Below are 19526 nucleotides of genomic sequence, written 5' to 3' on the forward strand. Positions count from 1 at the left end.
ATTTCATTTTGGCCTCCTCGGCCACTTGTGCCAACAGGCCAGGGACAGCACAGAAAGGCTGGAGGGGTGAGGCTGAGGAGGTGGTGAGGTGGGCAAAGGGCATCTGTCAGCCATCTACCCAAGGGTGTGCTCACACACAGAGGCCACTCCTGCTCTGTTTTTTCAACGTAATCTGTGACTTTCAGGATTACCCACATCTCAAGGCACATCCTGATTGAAATCCATGACGCGTGACTTGCTTTGCTAAATTTCCCCTATATTTTCTACAGAGCTCAGCATTCTTCAACTCCCATCTGAAATTGCCATGTACGTCTGATCCCTGTCACGTTCATCTCTGCCTGGGAGGAAGGGGAAGTAGCTACGGGCTCCAGAACCTGCAGTCTGGGTCCGGTCATCAGAGCAGTGATGCTCTCTGTCATTGGTCAGCAGAGGTCAGGCCCACCTGTAAGGCCTCAGGAGAGCCTGGCACCGCCCACAGGGTGGATCAATGGATTAATAAGTCACAGCAGAAAAGTTGAGGCTCAACTTTAAATAAACAGAACTCTCCCAGCTGCATCCCTGCCAAGACTCGAGAGTGACACTGGCACATGAGCTGTGTCTCCCCCCACCAACACACCCCATGGGCTATCATGAGAAACACTGCGTATACTAGAACCTGTTTACTCTGGGACACTCTCCATGGAGCCCTGCCACCACCTGTCCAGTGGACAGTGCCTGAGGGACACACAGCCCCCGCAGCCCTGAGCACCCGAGGAGGCAGCTGGCCTGGGGATGTGTGATGCCTGCATACACGAGCTCTCAGTCCACAGCTCCAGCAGAGGCAAAAACTCTTGCCTTGTGGAGACAACCCAGGCTTTAACTATTCTGGGCTGCCAGGGCTGTGGGAGCAGCAGGTCAAGGCTCAGGATATCTCACCCTCCTGCCATCATGGCCAAACCCCAGGGGACTGAGAACAATAGGCAACTTCTGTGTGCCAGAGGGCTGTGACATACCAGGACATCGGGGTAACACAAGCCACTGTCCTGCAGCCCCCACTCCTCTCCCATCCTCTCCTACCCTCCCTTCTCCTCCATGGTGTGCTTTCTTCCGCATCTGCCACACCTCGCCCAACGGCAAATGTAATCCCAACTAGTTAGGCTCTTGTTAGGACTGAAGATAGCTTTTGCTATTCTTCCCTACTCAATTCTTCATCCTAAGGATGCTGTGGCCAGTCACACCCTCCCACGGGTGAGGGCACCCGGCGGTAAGCCCCAGTTACTGCCATTACTCATCCCACTTCCCAGGCAGGCAGGAAGGCACGTGTGCAGAGCACTGGGCAGGGCCATAGCACCTGTGCCATGCACACACACATGCTCTTCACCTCATCCAGAGCTTCCTATGTTTTGGTGCTTCAACAGCCCTCAGGAATGCGGGCTCCTCACTATCAACTAGCCTGGGAGAGAGCTGGGGTTTCTGTAATGGGAAAGGGCTGAGCTGGGAAAGGAAACAGTGTGTGCCTGGCACCCTGCAAGCCACCCAGGGCACCAGGCACACACAGGGGAGGGGAGAAGAGGATGGGAGAGGAAAGGGGGCCATAGGACAGTGGCTTGTGTTCCTCTGATGTGCCAGGACACAGCTCCCTGAACCCTGAAACACCCCACGGACAGGAAAGCAAACTAAGGAGAGGTGAATGTGTATGGCAGGAGGGGCTGCAGGCACTGACCTGACCTCCCACCCACAGGATGACCCCGCACTGCAGAGGGAGAAACTGAGGCCCAGAGGGTGGCACCACTGTACAGTCAGGTACTCCTGCCCTGTGTCCTGCTCTGTACTTCACACACCACCCAGCACACGTGGTCAACACCAGTGAGGCAAAAGTGGCAGCCTGGGCCCCCCATGCTGGCCCTCAGCCATCCCTGGGACAACAGTTTAGACACCAAGAGCTCTGCCCCTAGGCCCACTGACCCAGCCTCCCTCCAAGAGCTGGGTGCCCATGTGTGCCCAGGATGCTGCCCCTGGGACTCAGGCCACACCGCACGCAGCAGCTGGGTCTGCAGCCTGGCTTGGAACCAGCCCCCCACAGTCAACGTGGAGACAGCCCTGCTGGCACCACCTCAGGCCTGGACCCTGTCTCCCACACCCTCCAGCGACCTGCCTGGGCCACCCTCCAGGAGCGCCTGCTCCTAAGTCGCCACCCACAGTGGAGGGACACCTATGCTGCTTCAGAGCAGACCGTGGCAAGTTACCCTCTCCCCCAGGGAGAAAGGGATCCAAAGCCCCTGTGCCTCTGGGGTGCAGCATCAGCCCAGACTTCTGCTCGGCTGGGTGCCGTGGCTCACACCTGTAAGCCCAGCACATTGGGAGGCCAAGACAGGAAGATCATTTGAGGCCAGGGGTTTGAGACCAGCCTGAGCAACACAGAGAGACTCTGTCTCCATATAAATAAAAAATTAGCCAGGTGTGGTGCCACACACCTGTAGTCCCAGCTATTTGGGAGGCTAAGGTAGAAGGATCACTTGAGCCCAGGGGCCAAGGCTGCAGTAAGCTATGATCACACCACTGCACCCCAGCCTGGGTGACAGAGCAAGACCCCATCTGAAAAAACAAAAGCGGGCTGGGCGCGGTGGCTCACGCCTGTAATCCCAGCACTTTGGGAGGCCGAGGCGGGCAGATCACAAGGTCAGGAGATCGAGACCACAATGAAACCCCGTCTCTACTAAAAATACAAAAAATTAGCCGGGCACGGTGGCAGGCGCCTGTAGTCCCAGCTACTCAGGAGGCTGAGGCAGGAGAATGGCGTGAACCCGGGAGGCGGAGCTTGCAGTGAGCCGAGATCGCGCCACTGCACTCCAACCTGGGGGACAGAGCGAGACTCCGTCTCAAAAGAAAAAAAAAAAGAGGCTGGGCGCGGTGGCTCACGCCTGTAATCCCAGCACTTTGGGAGGCCGAGGCGGGCGGATCACAAGGTCAGGAGATCGAGACCACGGTGAAACCCCGTCTCTACTAAAAATACAAAAAATTAGCCGGGCGCGGTTGTGGGCGCCTGTAGTCCCAGCTACTCGGGAGGCTGAGGCAGGAGAATGGCGTGAACCCGGGAGGCGGAGCTTGCAGTGAGCCGAGATCGCGCCACTGCACTCCAGCCTGGGCGACAGAGCAAGACTCCGTCTCAAAAAAAAAAAAAAAGGCCGGGCGCGGTGGCTCAAGCCTGTAATCCCAGCACTTTGGGAGGCCGAGACGGGTGGATCACGAGGTCAGGATATCGAGACCATCCTGGCGAACACAGTGAAACCCCGTCTCTACTAAAACTACAAAAAAAAAAAACTAGCCGGGCGAGGTGGTGGGCGCCTGTAGTCCCAGCTGCTTGGGAGGCTGAGGCAGGAGAATGGCGGGAACCCAGGAGGCGGAGCTTGCAGTGAGCTGAGATCCGGCCACTGCACTCCAGCCTGGGCGACAGAGCGAGACTCCGTCTCAAAAAAAAAAAAAAAAAAAAAAAAAAAAGAAAAAAGAAAAAACAAAAGCGGACTTCTATTCAACAGCATGTAAACCTCACCTTGCACACCTAGGAGTTTGTTACCCTCCTCAGCTCAGAGATTAGAGGGAACCCTCCCCACAGAGATGGTATGATCAGAGCGCCAGGGACCCTGTCTCACTGATCCTCCGCTCTAGGCCAGTCATCACCTCAGAATCCTTCTCAACGCGGCTCCACTTCCTATCTACAAGGAGCTGGCCTACAAGATGGAAGCGATTCCTACATCATGGGGTCATGTGGCTCCAGGCACATTGCCCTCGACCAGCAGGACCCTGTGCACAGGTAAGAGAGCCAGGGCAGCCTGGAGATGAGCTGGACACAGGCTGCCAGCACTGGCTGTCCCCTCCCACTTGCCAGATCCAGTGTGAGCTGAGCACATTTCACTGGAACAAGCAGGCGTCTGTGAGCATCCAACTCCAAAAATAGTGCCACCAGGAGAGGAAGGAACATGCTCTTCTAGCTGCACCCGGTCCCTGCCCTCAGACACCTCCCTGCACGGTCTGTGCCTAGCCTGTGGCAGTTCAAGGGTCACACCCAACTCTGAAAAGGGAGAGATAACATCCCCAGATAAGAAGAGTGAAAACAGGCCAAGTCCGCTGCCAGAGCCTGGCCACAGACCCACAGCCCCTTGGCAGAGAACTGCCCAAGAAGTCCTCCTCTGAGTCTTTCAGGCCACTGATATCTAACAAAGAATCTAATCTGCACACGGCACTTGCCCCAAGCTAAGAAAGTTCTGCAAGGGTCTCCTACGTCTCCCCAGCCCAGGGTAAGCTTGCTTCTGTGGAGGGAGATGCCTGCCTGCCCAAGTCCAACACCACTGCACACCGAGCCAGTCTGAAGCCACCATGATCTGGCTGTTCCTGGTTTATGGCGTACCTCCCTGCTGCGAAGCAGTGGGCCATGTGAGGGCAGGGGCTTCATCCCTCCAGCTTCCTACACGAGAAACACTTCCGGAGGCAGCTGAACCCCCACTGGGTACAATCCCTCTGTGTAGGAGATTGCACTGTGTAGGTTGTGCCCCACTGCACAGCCACGCAGCTGAAGCTCAGGGACTGCATTCAGAGCTCAACTAGAATCAGACACAGGTTCTGCAGGCCCCACTACCCATCTGGAGGCAGACGCCTGACCCCCAGCTCCATCCCCAGAGATGAGGATGCAACAGGCTGGTGCTGCCTCCATGCGGCAGCTGCTTCCAACTCCACGAGGGACACACAGCCAGCCCTTCCCATCCAGGCTGCGCATGACTGTGTTTTGTTTTCAATTCCAAAGGTCACATACAGGTCACAAATAAAGAGACCAGTTCCCACTGGAAGCTATGTCAGGATTGACGCAGTTGCTGAGAAAAACTCCTGGAAAACCCAGGGACTCCCATGCAGGCTGAGAAACATTTTGAGTTTGCATGAGATCAAAATAGGAGTCACAGCTGAGTGTGGTGGCTCACACCTATAGCACTTAGGGAGGCCAAGGCGTGAGGATCACTTGAGGCCAGGAGTTAGAGACTGCAGTGAGCTATGATCACACCACTACACTCCAGCCTGGGCAGCACAGCAAGACCCTCTCTCTAAAAAATTAAAATTAAAATAAAGTAAAATAAAATAAAATAAAAATAATAAAATACAATACAGGAGTCAGCAGCCAGGACGGTAGCCTGTCCCAGAGTGGATGCCCTCAAGTTCAAGGTTTGACATCATATGCACTAACTGTGTGACCTCAAGTTAGCCATTATCTTCTAGATGTCCTATTAGTGAAATAAAGGGGCCAGAACAAAAGGATCCTCCAAAGTCTCAATGGGCTCTGGCCAACAGCAAGGCTTCACAGGGCTGCTTGGCACTGCACAGGGGCCTGGGAGCCCAAGGCCTGAGCCTGGCCCCAGGACAGTGGTTCCAGTACACATCAAGTCTTCCTACCACACACCCAGCTGGACAGCCTACACACCCAGCTGGACAGCCTAGACAAGCGGCCAGCAAGCTTCTTTTGTGAAGGGCCAAAGAGTCGGTATTTCAGGCTTTGTGAGCTAGACAGTTGCAGCCTTGGCTGCCGTCACAGGGCAAGAGCAGCTATAAATTACAGGTAAGCAAGTGGGCAGCTGTGTCCCAATTAACACTTTCTTTACAAAAACAAGTGGCAGGCCAGAGCTGGCCCTTTGGCCACAGTTTACCAACACGCTATAGTCTCCAGGGTTGCTGCTGAAAAAGATCACACCACAGCCCACTTTGTCCGTGTCCTAACAAGGCAGCAAACCTTGTTGTGGGGATAGGCAACTATGGCAGTGACCCTAGGCAGACCTTATAGGCTTCAGTTTCCTTGAGGACACAAAAAGAGACCCTGTGAGACACCTCTACCACTAATTCCATGGGGAAATGGAGCAAACATGAGGTGGACACAGCCCAAATTCCCCTCAAGATCTCGGGAATAATATTTCAGAGAAGCTGTGAGCAGGAGCATCCACCAGGGCCCTTCCCCACAGCAGCCAGGTTGGAGGTCCTGTGAACGAGGCACCCTGATGCAATTAAGCAGGCATCCTCATCATCACAGTGCCTCACTGAGACCCTAAGGTCACTCCTTCCAGGTGGGGGGCTACAAGATCCATAGCAGGAAGCTGAATGTCCCCCAAAAAATCACTGTTTTAGGAAAGGAAAAGGGAACTTACCAATCCAGCTTATCCTTCTCAGGCCTGTGGGAGGAGAAGAGGCCACTCCAAGCCCTTTGGGTTCCTGGTGGGGAGTCACCCTTCTGAAGGAAGGACAATGTGATGGGGTGGCTACCCCAACTCGTCCCCTTGGCCCACAGGCGCCCTTCAATCAGCCTACTCTGGATAGAGGGGCCCGATCTCAGGTCTCCAGGGTAAGCACAGATGGAGACACAGGTCAGTGCTTTCCCCTCTCCCCTCTCCCCTCTCCCCGTCTCTGATGGCTCACACCTGTAATCTCAGCACTTTGGGAGGCCAAGGCAGATGGATCACTTGAGGCCAGGAGTTTGAGGTCAGCCTGGCCAGCATGGTGAAACTCTGTCTCTACTAAAAATACAAAAAACTGGCCGGGCGCGGTGGCTCAAGCCTGTAATCCCAGCACTTTGGGAGGCCGAGACGGGCGGATCACAAGGTCAGGAGATCGAGACCATCCTGGCTAACACGGTGAAACCCTGTCTCTACTAAAAAATACAAAAACTAGCCGGGCGAGGTGGCGGATGCCTGTAGTCCCAGCTACTCGGGAGGCTGAGGCAGGAGAATGGCGTGAACCCGGGAGGCGGAGCTTGCAGTGAGCTGAGATCCGGCCACTGCACTCCAGTCTGGGCCACACAGGGAGACTCTGTCTCAACAACAACAAAAAAAAAAAAAAAAAAAAAGAAAGAAAAAAAAAAAACTTCACAGGTTGCTTTTAAAACAGGAGTTCAGGCCAGGCCCGGTGGTTCACGCCTGTAATCCCAGCACTTTGGGAGGCCAAGGTAGGCGGATCACAAGGTCAGGAAATCGAGACCATCCTGGCTAACACGGTGAAACCCCGTTTCTACTAAAAACACAAAAATTTAGCCGGGCATGGTGGTGTGTGCCTGTAGTCCCAGCTACGCAAGAGGCTGAGGCAGGAGAATGGCGTGAACCCAGGAGGCGAAGGTTCCAGTGAGCCGAGATCGCACCACTGCACTCCAGCCTGGGTGACAGAGCAAGACTCCGTCTCAAAAACAAAACAAAACAAAACAAAACAAAACAAAAAAACAGTTCAGTGATTCCACAAACTTGACCAGAACTCGAAGCCCCATCCCTTCAGAGGGTTGCAGGAGTCACAAACACATCTGCTGGCCTGGCTGCCTCAGCCAGGAGCTGTGTCTCCACTTGGCCAGGAGGGTCCAGCCCTGGAAGATATAATTAGCATCAGACTCCGGGGCCCACTGCCAGGTCAGAAGGAGGCGGGAGGTCTCCAGGACGCTTTTATCTGGGGGAATAGTCTCCCTGCGGATGGTTTTTTTGGATACCAGCTTTTTTCATTAAAAAGCAAAGTGACGGCCGGGCACGGTGGCTCGCGCTTGTAATCCCAGCACTTTGGGAGGCCAAGATCAGCAGATCGCCTGAGGCCAGATCGCCTGAGGCCTGAGACCAGCCTGACCACATGGAGAAACACTGTCTCTATTAAAAATACAAAACGATTAGCCAGGCGTGTTGGTGCATGGCATGCCTGTAATCCCAGCTACTCGGGAGGCTGAGGCGGGAGAATCGCTTAAACCTGGGAGGCGGAGTTTGCAGTGAGCCGAGATCGCGCCATTGCACTCCAGCCTGGGCAACAAGAGTGAAACTCTGTCTCAAAAAATAAAATAAAATAAAATAAAATTTTAAAAAGAAATAAAAAGCGAAGAGACAAAATAACCACGTCATGGCCATCTCTGTCATTCACTGCATCTGCAGGTCACAGGCCATTTGGATGCATTGTTCTGCGTGTCCCTTTGGACTCCGTGGCTGACTACATAGGTGAGACTGAAGACAACCCTGTTCATGAGATTCAGAGACCAAGGAGAAAGTGTGACAACTTAATTCATCAAGGCAGAAAGCACAACGGGAAGCAAGGCCCTAAAACAAAGGACACAGAAGAGGCCAACCCCAAAAGGTTCAGTATCAATCACAAGTCTGTCCCTGCCAGGTACCTTAAACAAGGCTGATGCCCCCTAAGAAGCAGACCTCTGAAAACTAGGGTCTCTTCCCTGGGCAGCTGCTTCGAGCCCAGGGCTACATGGAACACAGAAGCAATCTTGTCAGGCTGGCGGGTTCCTCCCTCAAGGTCTCCCGGGCGGGATGTCACAATCCGGGTGTGATGTCAAAACTGCTTCAAAGGTGATGAACTCTGGCCTTGGCCGTGAGTCAACAGAGGGGTGGGTTTCCGAGTGAGCGCTGCCTGCTGTTTACACACAATCACAGCCACGGCAACCAGCTGGAAGCACAGTCAAGGGTCACAGTGCCGAGGGCAGAGCTCGGTCCCTCACACACACTCTTGCCTGCCTCCTGCAGAAACCACCAGCTTGGGCCCACAGACTCAATCTGGCTTGTCCTCTTCTAGCACCTTCTGGAAGAACCCACCTAGAACCACCAAATGCTCACCTTGAAATACAGCGGCAAACCATACCCCGGTGCACCAGTGGGCCACTCCTGATGCCCCCTGGCAGCCCACCTGCTCCACCCCAGTTCATCCAGCGGCCATAGCCCTTAGAGGTGGAAGAGCCCAGGCCATGACACCTGGATTCTGGGTTCTCAGCTACTTCTCAGCTGGGAGATTCCGCCTGGTGATTCAGCCTCTTCCCAAATCTCCACCCATATCCTCACCTGAGAAACAGGAATTGCTCCCACCACAGGGAAGACGGGTGATGAAATACAGTACCGTGGGTGGCACAGCCAGCACTGTGCCACCCTCCACAGGTGTAGGTGTCCATCACCTTTCCACTTTCTTGGGGGAAGGGGTACAGCACAGCCAGCAACTGGAGGAATCTCCTCAGTCACTCATGTCACCAAGCTTCGAGCCTCTTGGGGACGCGGAATGTTGTATTTAAGCAGGGCTCAGGACCCCAGCGTGACTCCCCTTCAGAGCTGTGTCCCCTTCAGCTCAAGCCCCCTGCAACCTCACATGAGAGCTTGGCGTGGGCACTCAAGAGACGGTATGGGCCAGTGAGGACAGCCGAGTGCCCTCAGACAGGTGATGCCACCCCTCAGAGCCACATCTGTCCCTGTCATGAAAGGGGACCATAAACTTGCTCTCCCGGCAAGTAGTCAAGATGATGTGCACCCATGGGAAGGGATGGGGGTCTAGCCCAGGGCCAAGAGGGGCAGCACTAGCACTAGGTCTCTAAAAAAGGCCTTCTCTGAAAAGCAGGCAGGGCTGGCAAGAAACTGCCCTGCTCAGAACCAAGGGGGGTGCCCACCAGGAAGGGAAGACAAGTTGGGCCTCTGGGGCCCTGCTGTGGGAATGGATCACAGGCTAAAGTAAGGCTCCTCCTGCCACCAGTGCCGAGGATGACATCCATGCAGCCCACCCACTTAGCAGCAGACAATAGCCCCCAGCACAGCTCCAGGGCCACCCAGAAGCGCCCAGTACTGGTGACAGGCCTGAGGCCCAGCACCTCTCTACCTCCACTCCCTTCATACCCTTCCCTGGGAGAGCATGCCAGCCATGCCTGGGACCCTTCCCCCAGCAGACTGCAGCTCCATGTCACCTGCTGGAAGCACCCACTGACTGCCCCACCTGTACCCCTCACCATCACTAACGTTGAACAACAGCGAGTTCCTCTTGCTAATTTCTGTGCCATCCTTCCTGTTCATGAATTCTCTGTCTCCTGCCACTAGAATGTCAGCTCATGACATGAAGGGCCCATCTCAATCACTAGTGGGTATCCGGACCCCGAGCCATGTGCACTGACCAGAGGCTCAATCATATTGGGTTAGATTAGTAATCCAGAGTCTCCCACCGGCGCTGTATGAACCTTCAGGCAGGGACCAGCCCCCCAGGAGCCAGCTCTGGGTATGTTCACTAAGGGCTCAGAGGACAAGAGGGGTCAGGTTATTCTCCTCCCAAAAGGAAGAGTATCTGGAACTCAGAAAGGGTCAGGCACCAGGATCCTCACAGCCCTGAGAGAAGGATCTGGAACTTGAGGGAGCAGGTCAAATACTGCTGACCCCAGTTCTGAAAAGGATTCGGAGATGGGAGGGTCAGGCACTCACCCATGGCCTCAGGAAGCAGGTAGAGCTGAGATTCAAATAGAGAGAGGCTCTAATCCCTAGGCCTTATGAAGCCCTTCCTGGGCCCTCAATTTTTTTTGAACAGGGTGCTCCTCTCCACCAAGGAGCTTGTGATCCAGAAGAGGGCATTCAGCAACAGAGCCCATGCAAACCCCTAATGATGAACTACAACCCAAGTGCCCCTGGGAGGGTTACTTCCTCAGAGTGACCAGAGGTTACTTCCCCACGCAGGTGAGTGACACTGTATTGGAAGGAAGGGGTGTGTCCATGCTTCCACTCTCCCCTCTCCCGGAAATCACTCATCAGAGCAAACCGGGAGATCCACAAGAACAGCCACCTCACAACCATGAACGTTTCGTTTTGTTTTCTTTTTTCTTTTTTTTTTTTTGAGACAGAGTCTCGCTCTGTCGCCCAGGCTGGAGTGCAGTGGTGCGATCTCGGCTCACTGCAAGCTCCGCCTCCCAGGTTCCTGTCATTCTGCCTTAGCCTCCCCAGTAGCTGGGACTACAGGCACCCACCACCACACCTGGCTAATTTTTTTTTTTTTTTTTTTTGAGACAGAGTCTCGCTCTGTCGCCCAGGCTGGAGTGCAGTGGCCGGATCTCAGCTCACTGCAAGCTCCGCCTCCCGGGTTCACGCCATTCTCCTGCCTCAGCCTCCCAAGTAGCTGGGACTACAGGCGCCCGCCACCTCGCCCGGCTAGTTTTTTGTATTTTTTTAGTAGAGACGGGGTTTCACCGTGTTAGCCAGGATGGTCTTGATCTCCCGAACTCGTGATCCGCCCGTCTCGGCCTCCCAAAGTGCTGGGATTACAGGCTTGAGCCACCGCGCCCGGCCACACCTGGCTAATTTTTTATATTTTTTTAGTACAGACAGGGCTTCACTGTGTTAGCCAGGATGGTCTCAATCTCCTGACCTCGTGATCCGCCTGCCTCGGCCTCCCAAAGTGCTGGGATTACAGGCGTGAGCCACCGTGCCTGGCCGTCATTTTGTTTTCTGACACAGAGTCTCCCTCTGTCACCCAGGCTGGAGTGCAGTGGTGCGATCTCGGTTCACTGCAACCTCCATCTCCCAGATTCTCCTGCCTCAGCCTCCCAAGTAGTTGGGATTACAGGCACGCATCACCATGCCTGGCTAATTTTTTTGTATTTTTAGTAGAGACAGGTTTTCACCACATTGGCCAGGCTGGTCTCAAACTCCTGACCTCAAGGGATCCTCCCGCCTCAGCCTCCCAAAGTGCTGGGATTAAAAGAGAAAGAAAAAAACTGGGCCAGGCACAATGGTTCATGCCTGTAGTCCCAGCACTCTGGGCAGCTGAGGTGGGAAGATCACTTAAGCCTGGGAGTTGGAGGCTGCAGTGAGCTATGATCACACCACTGTATTCCAGCCTAGGTGACAGAGTAAGACCCTGTCTCAAAAAAAAAAAAGAAGAAGAAAAGAAAAGAAAGAGAAAAACTAGACCAGACACGATGGCTCACTCCTGTAATGCCAGCACTTTGGGAGGCCAAGGCAGGAGGATCACCTGAGGTGAGGAGTTTAAGACCAGACTGACCAACAAGATAAAACCCTGTCTCCACTAAAAATACAAAATTTGCAGACCACGGTGGCGCATGCCTGTGAGCTCAGCTACTTGGGAGGTTGAGGTTGCAGTGAGCCGAGATAACGCCATTACACTCCAGCCTGGCAACAAGAGTGAAACTCTGTCTCAAAAAACAACAACAACAACAAAACTAGGCCAGGCACGATGGCTCACTCTTGTAATTCCAGCACTTTGGGAGGCTGAGGCAGGCAGGGAAATCACTTAAGCCCCGGAGTTTGAAACAAGCCTTGGCAACATAGTGAGACCCTGTTTCTACAAAAAAATTTAAAACTTAGCCGGGGCAGTGGTACACACCTGTGGCCCGCAGCTACTCAGAAGACTGAGGCGGGCTTGAGCCTGGAAGTTCGAGGCTGCAGTGAGCTATGATCACGTCACTGCACTCCAGCCTGGGCAACAGAGCAAAACCCCGCCTCTAAAAAAAAAAAAAGAAACAAAAAAAAAAAGGGCCCAGCGTAGCGACTCGGGCCTATAATCCCAGCACTTTGGGAGGCTGAGGCAGGTGGATCACTTGAGGGGTCAGGAGTTTGAGACCATCCAGACCAACATGGTAAAACCCCACCTCTACTAAAAATACAAAAATTAGCCAGGCATGGTGGTGTGTGCCTGTAGTCCCAGCTACTTGGGAGGCTGAGGCAGGAGAATCACTTGAACCCAGGAGGTGGAGGTTGCAGTGAGCTGAGATTACACCACTGCAATCCAGCTTGGGCAACAGGGCAAGATCCTGTCTCAAAAAAAAAAAAAAAGGAAAGAAAAACTGCACGAAGTCCAAGGTAGAATGAGAAGGCCAGCAGCTACGGGTATTGCTGCGCCTTTACCTTCCACCATGCTGCTCCAGCTGGCTACCAAGTCAACAGCAAAGCCCTCTGGGGGGAGAAAACAGGAGGGCTTCTACCTGGGCTGTTCCCAGAGCTAGGATTACCTGCTCCTAGGAGCCAAAGAGAAAGTTCCACAACAAGTTCCCTTCTAGCCCCTGCCACACCTGAATTTGTAAAAGCGTCTTCGTAATTAAAAACAAAAATTGGCCGGGCATAGTGACTCAAGCCTGTAATCCCAGCACTTTGGGAGGCCGAGGAGGGCATATTACAAGGTCAGGAGATCAAGACCATCCTGGCTAACACGGTGAAACCCGCCTCTACGAAAAATACAAAAAATTAGTCGGGGCTGGTGGTATGTGCCTGTAGTCCCAGCTGCTGGGGAGGCTGAGGCAGGAGAATGGTGTGAACCCGGGAGGCGGAGCTTGCAGTGAGCTGAGATCTTGCCACTACACTCCAGCCTGGGTGACAGAGCAAGACTCCGTCTCAAAAAAAAAACAAAAAAAAAACAAAAAAAAAAAAACTAAAAATAAAAGCCCTCTCCAGAAGTTGCAATTGGCAAACTATGTAACCACAGCATGGGGAATAGAAAACTCTTGGCCGGGCGCGGTGGCTCACGCCTGTAATCCCAGCACTTTGGGAGGCCGAGGCAGGCGGATCACAAGGTCAGGAGATCGAGACCACGGTGAAACCCCGTCTCTATTAAAAATACAAAAAACTAGCCGGGCGAGGTTGTGGGCGCCTGTAGTCCCAGCTACTCGGGAGGCTGAGCCAGGAGAATGGCGGGAACCCGGGAGGCAGAGCTTGCAGTGAGCTGAGATCGCGCCACTGCACTCCAGCCTGGGCGACAGAGCGAGACTCCGTCTCAAAAAAAAAAAAAAAAAAAAAAAAAAGAAAACTCTGGCTGCTGGTTGATAGAGCTGTCCACATGAGAGTTTGTCCATAACCAATACACTTCTCTGGTTACACAATCAAGTTCTTCAAGCTGCCTTCCTCAAGCTCACTACCCAAAACTACAGAGAGCATGGAGGTGCCCTGTCCTTAGAGAAGTCCATCCACCGTACTGCCCCAAGGGCAAGATTAAATTCGAAAGTAAGCCGGGCACGGTGGCTCAAGCCTGTAATCCCAGCACTTTGGGAGGCTGAGACGGGCGGATCACAAGGTCAGGAGATCGAGACCATCCTGGCTAACACGGTGAAACCCCGTCTCTACTAAAAAATACAAAAAACTAGCCGGGCGAGGTGGCGGGCGCCTGTGGTCCCAGCTACTCCGGAGGCTGAGGCAGGAGAATGGCGTAAACCCGGGAGGCGGAGCTTGCAGTGAGCTGAGATCCGGCCACTGCACTCCAGCCTGGGCGACAGAGCCAGACTCAGTCTCAAAAAAAAATAAAATAAAATAAAATAAATAAATAAATAAATAAATAAATAAATAAATTCGAAAGTAGCCGAGCTGGCTGGGAGCAGTGGCTCACACCTGCAGTTCCAGCACTTTTAGAGGCCGAGAAGGGCGGATCACTGGAGGTCAGGAGTTCAAGACCAGCCCGGCCAACCTGGCAAAACCCTGTCTCTACTACAAATACAAAAATTAGCCAGGCGTGGTGGCATGTGCCTGTAGTCCCAGCTACTCAGGAGGCTGAGGCAGGAGAATCGCTGGAACCCAGGAGGCAAAGGCTGCAGTGAGCCGAGATCGCGCCACTGCATTCCAGCCTGGGCAGCAGAATGAAACTCCATCTCAAAAAAAAAAAAAAAAAGGCCGGGCGCGGTGGCTCACGCCTGTAATCCCAGCACTTTGGGAGGCCGAGGCGGGCGGATCACAAGGTCAGGAGATCGAGACCACGGTGAAACCCCGTCTCTACTAAAAATACAAAAAATTAGCCGGGCGCGGTGGCGGGCGCCTGTAGTCCCAGCTACTCAGGAGGCTGAGGCAGGAGAATGGCGTAAACCCAGGAGGCGGAGCTTGCAGTGCACCGAGATCACGCCACTGCACTCCAGCCTGGGCGACAGAGTGAGACTCCGTCTCAAAAAAAAAACAAAAAAAAACAAACAAAAAAAAAGGCCGGGCGCGGTGGCTCAACCCTGTAATCCCAGCACTTTGGGAGGCCGAGACGGGCGGATCACAAGGTCAGAAGATCGAGACCATCCTGGCTAACACGGTGAAACCCGTCTCTACTAAAAAATACAAAAAAAAAACTAGCCGGGCGAGGTGGCGGGCGCCTGTAGTCCCAGCTACTCGGGAGGCTGAGGCAGGTGAATGGCGTAAACCCAGGAGGCGGAGCTTGCAGTGAGCTGAGATCTGGCCATTGCACTCCAGCCTGGGCGACAGAGCAAGACTCCATCTCAAAAAAAAAAAAAAAGACAGAAAGTGGCCAAGCCACTTAAATTACCAGACAGCTTTTTGAGAAAAACCCGAGTTTGAATCACCCCAAAATATAATCCAGCCAGCCAAGTTGCTCTGGATGGCTTGGAGAAGTTCTTCTAGGGAGCCCCTCCTGGCTGGTCAACACACTGCCCTACACAGCTGGGCTCCGAGAGTAACAGTCCACAGTAACCTTCACCCTAACATGAGGAAGATCCAGCTTAGAGAGGGGATGTAACCAATACCCTAAAGTAAAAATAGCTGTGTGACAGCATGAGGTGGACACACAGGCAGACCTTCTGTACTGAAGCAAGCAAGAGCAGCATCAGAGAGAAGGCGGAGCTCCTGGTTCCCAAAGCGCAGAAGACAGTGGTGACCAGGTACCAAGTCCATCGTAGTTACATGACTCATGATCTCTCCCCCAGCTGTTTCTAGGAAAGCCTGCCTTCCTGCAGGACAAGTCAGAATCGCTCAGGGAAAAAGACCCAGGGCCAGAATTCTACCAGGAAGAGAGGCTCTGGCTGGTCACAGGCCAGCAGCTGCTGTCGCTGCCACCATCTCCTCCTCACCTGCAGGGGCGCCTTAGCCTCATCTTGGGGAGTCTTTTTGACAAGGTGCGAACTTGCTCTTCCGAAAAAAATGAAATCTTCATTCTATGAAGGGGAAAACTGAGACACCAGGACAGGGAGGAAATTACCCAAAGACATGGGAAAGAAGCACGGAAGGGGTGGGCACCGGGAGAGCAGTGGAAACCAAACAGGGGAAGAAATTCTCGGCTTAGCTAATGGAGCTGAACAAGTTCGGGGCAGGAAGAAAGCCACATTCCTTCCTAGTTAGTCTCCCTCCTCACCCGCCCGCGGCACCCCCCCCCACCACCACCATCACCAGTATACACAAACACACACATGCAGGGAGCAGGGCTCTCTGAGTCTCAGACTAGACCCACCCCCACTCCCTTTAGGGCTATGAAGCCCCCAATTTCCAGAAAAGGAGTTACAAGGTTCCTAAACCACTTCCCCTCGGGACGTGACCACTGGTCATCTGCAACTTCTGACCCAGCACAGACGCGGGGGGGGGGGCCCATGACACAAACAGAAATGAAAAAGGCAGGTTTCTGACCACGGCCCCAGATGCGCCCCAAAGTCAGGCCCAAGAGAACATACACGGCAGCCTCCCCTCCCCACCACCAGCCAGGTGGCAGAACCGAAACGCCTCAAACTTCCCCCAGATGGGCCCAAATCTGCCTCTGAGAAGTTCCAGAGTCAGCGGCCAGATGTGGTAGCCAGAGTTTCCTCCCGGGTGGCAGGGATACCCCTACATGTGCCCTGAGGAAAACATCACAGCCGCCCCCAACACTTCCACTCTCCAACGGTGTACGGAGAGACAGGGTGTAAGGGGCGTAAGGGGAGCAGAAAGCTGGGACAAGCTGTCAGTTTCTGCCCAAACTCCCCGTCCCAAGAACCAAAGTGGCCCAGCCTGAGGGGCTTCATCGGAACGCGTCAAAGCCGGCCCCCAGCTGCAAACAGCCTCCCACCCAGACAGAACAGGCCCCCACAAGTGCCCCGCTAACCACCCCCTGCCAGGCACACAAACGATCGTTGCTTCCCATGAGGACAGACACAGTCACCCCCACCAACGGCCCTACCCGGGCCCCAGATGGAAAAGCCCCCACCTTCCCCCTATCACGGTGCCGAGACCGTGCGGCCCACCGCCTCCTGGCCCCGCCGCCAGGTGCGCAAACTGGATCCTGCTCAGGTGCGGGGCAGGCCAGAAAGGCCCCGTACGCCGCCAGGTGCCTACACCGACGCCCTCCCGGCCCGGCGCGCGAGTCTGGGCTCCTCAGCAGCCCCGGGCCGCCCGCCTGTATTGCCTCCTAGTGCTGAGAAGGAACGCGGTTCTCAGCGCTCCAGGCCGGACGGGCGCCCACTCCGCGCCCTGCCGGCCCAGGGACACGCGAGCAGCACCACAGACCCAGCGTCTCCGAGCCCGGACTCCTCAGTGAGGGGCGCGCGAGGCCGGCCCGCGCCCCGACGTTCCCCACTGGCGCGCCGGGCGCCATGCCACTCACCTGTCTGGCGCGGTAGCTCTCGAAGGCCCTCAGGGCACTGTCGGTGAGCTTCACGTGGAACACCGACACCTTGCTGCCGTCGCTAACCCGCCCGCACGACAGCCCGTAGCTCCTAGCCTCCTTCAGCGCCGCCATCTTGCGACCATCTCTCCCCCGCGCCCCCTTCCCGGCTCCAGCGCCGCCGCGCCGGCCACGCCCCGCCCCGCCGCCCGCTGACGTGCTGCATTATTCATGAGACGCGGCTGGCCACGCCCCCCAGAGTCCCACGAAGCCAACAGTCGCCGGCGTACCGCCAGGCAGCGTACTGCATTATTCAGGAGACGCGCCTGGCCACGCCCCCTGCGGGCCCCACAAGGCCCACAGTCAACGCCCCAAGTTGTTGCAAATTCATAAGGCACTGATAGCCCCGCCTCTTCAGGCCCTAGAGGCGGCCACTTCCGTGAACGAACTCCGCCTCAACACGCGCACCCCTCCAGGCCCCACCTCCATAGTATTATACATAACCCTGACTCAGCCAGGCGCGTCAAAGCCCCGCCCCGACAGCCGCTGACGTGATGCATTATTTATGAGATCTCTACAGTCTTCCGTCTTTGGCTTCTGTGGAAAGCCGCAGAGAGGGCGTGGAGGGGCGGAGCCGGCGCGAAACACGTGGGTGGGTAGGCCCGGCCGCGGGCTGGGGAGGGTGGGCGTGGCTATGTAAACGAGGCGCGCGCGTTGGAAGCTGAGTTGGACCTATAGGGCATCCCTTAGGGTGGGATGATGGGACTTCCACCCAGGGAAGGTGCTGGACCGGTAGGTGGAGGAGGAGCTGGTAAACTTTTTCTTATGAGATGAATACTTTTAATAGGATAAAATCCTACATCCCCACAGGCCTTGAGCGATGGTGCAGTCCAGCTTCATTTTCCTATTTTTTTTTTTTTGAGGGGTCTTGCTGTGTTGTCCAGGCTGGAGTGCAATGGCGCCATCATGGCTCACTGCACCCTCGACCTCCTGAATTCAAACTGATCCTCCTTGTCTGGGCCTCCTGAAGTGCTAGGATTACAAGCGTGAGCCACCAAGCCCAGCCTTCCATTTTCTTTTCTTTTCTTTTTTTTTTTTTTTGAGATGGAGTCCCACTCTGTCGCCCAGGCTGGGTGGCACAATCTCAGGCTCACTGCAGCCTCCGCCTCCTGGGTCCAAGAGATTCTCCTGCCTCAGCCTCCCAAGTAGCTGGGGTTACAGGCGCGTGCCACCACACCCGGCTAATTTTTTGTATTTTTTTTTTTTTTTTTTGAGGCGGAGTCTGGCTCTCTTGCCCAGGCTGGAGTGCAGTGGCCGGATCTCAGCTCACTGCAAGCTCCGCCTCCCGGGTTCACGCCATTTTCCTGCCTCAGCCTCCCGAGTAGCTGGGACTACAGGCGCCCGCCACTTCGCCCGGCTAGTTTTTTGTATTTTTTAGTAGAGACGGGGTTTCATTGTGTTAGCCAGGATGGTCTCGATCTGCTGACCTCGTGATCCACCCGTCTCGGCCTCCCAAAGTGCTGGGATTACAGGCTTGAGCCACCGCGCCCGGCCAATTTTTTGTATTTTTAATAGAGACGGGGTTTCACCGTGTTAGCCAGGATGGTCTCAATCTCCTGACCTCATGATCCGTCCGCCTCGGCCTCCCAAAGTGCTGGTTTTACAGGCGTAAGCCACTGCGCTTGGCTTTTCTTTTTTTTTTTTTTTTTTTTGAGGCAAGGTCTCACTCTGTCACTTAGGCGGGAGTGCAGTGGCATGATCTTGGCTCACTGCAGCCTCGAACTCCTGGGCTCAACCCATCCTCCTACCTCAGCCTCCCAGGTAGCTGAAATTACAGGCCTGCTCCACCATACTAGGCCAATTTTTTGTATTTTTTGAAGAGATGGGATTTTTCCATGTTGCCCAGGCTGGTCTCAAACTCCTGGGTTCAAAAGAACCTCCTGCCTCAGCCTCTCAAAGTGCTAGGAAGTGCTAGGATTGTAGGCCATGAGCCACTGCGCCTGGCCATCTGCAGACATTTTTGTTTGTTTGTTTAGAGACAGAGTTTTACTCTTGTTGCCCAGGCTGGAGTGCAGTGGCATGATCTTGGCTCACTGCAACCTCTGCCTCCGGGTCAAGCAATTCTCCTGCCTCAGCCTCCTGAGTAGCTGGGATTACAGGCATGCACCACCACGCCCAGCTAATTTTGTATTTTTAGTAGAGACAGGTTTTCACCATGTTGGTCAGGCTGGTCTCGAACCCCCGACCTCAAGTGATCCACCCGCCTCGGCCTCCCAAAGTACTGGGATTACAGGCGTGAGCCACCGCTCCCGGCCATGGATGACCTAGTTCTTAAAAATTTCTGCGGACAAGGCCGGATATGGTGGCTCACACATGTAATCCCAGCACTTTGGGAGGCCGTGGCGGGTGGATCACAAGGTCAGGAGATCGAGACCATCCTGGCTACCACAGTGAAACCCCATGTCTACTAA

At 54.7% G+C, this 19526-nt stretch overlaps 1 protein-coding gene across 6 annotated transcripts in view; it reads right to left on the bottom strand.

Moving 5' to 3' along the window:
* The window catches only part of ELL (elongation factor for RNA polymerase II), an 86449-nt gene extending 69244 nt beyond the window's left edge, over positions 1-17205 (bottom strand). For 5 of the 6 annotated variants that reach the window (XR_013409259.1, XR_013409258.1, XM_077978463.1 and 2 more), the window contains exon 1: positions 17056-17205. Coding sequence is in view for 2 of the 6 variants with exons in the window: in XM_028839956.2 (XP_028695789.2) it covers positions 17056-17190 (135 nt within the window). In the remaining 4 variants the exon portion in view is untranslated. Of the gene's footprint in view, positions 1-17028 lie in introns of all 6 variants that reach the window. The other variant, XM_077978461.1, reaches the window with a different exon arrangement.
* Positions 17206-19526: the final 2321 nt, after the last annotated feature.

This window comes from Macaca mulatta, chromosome 19 (assembly GCF_049350105.2).
Source record: "Macaca mulatta isolate MMU2019108-1 chromosome 19, T2T-MMU8v2.0, whole genome shotgun sequence".
Classification (NCBI taxonomy): domain Eukaryota; kingdom Metazoa; phylum Chordata; class Mammalia; order Primates; family Cercopithecidae; genus Macaca; species Macaca mulatta.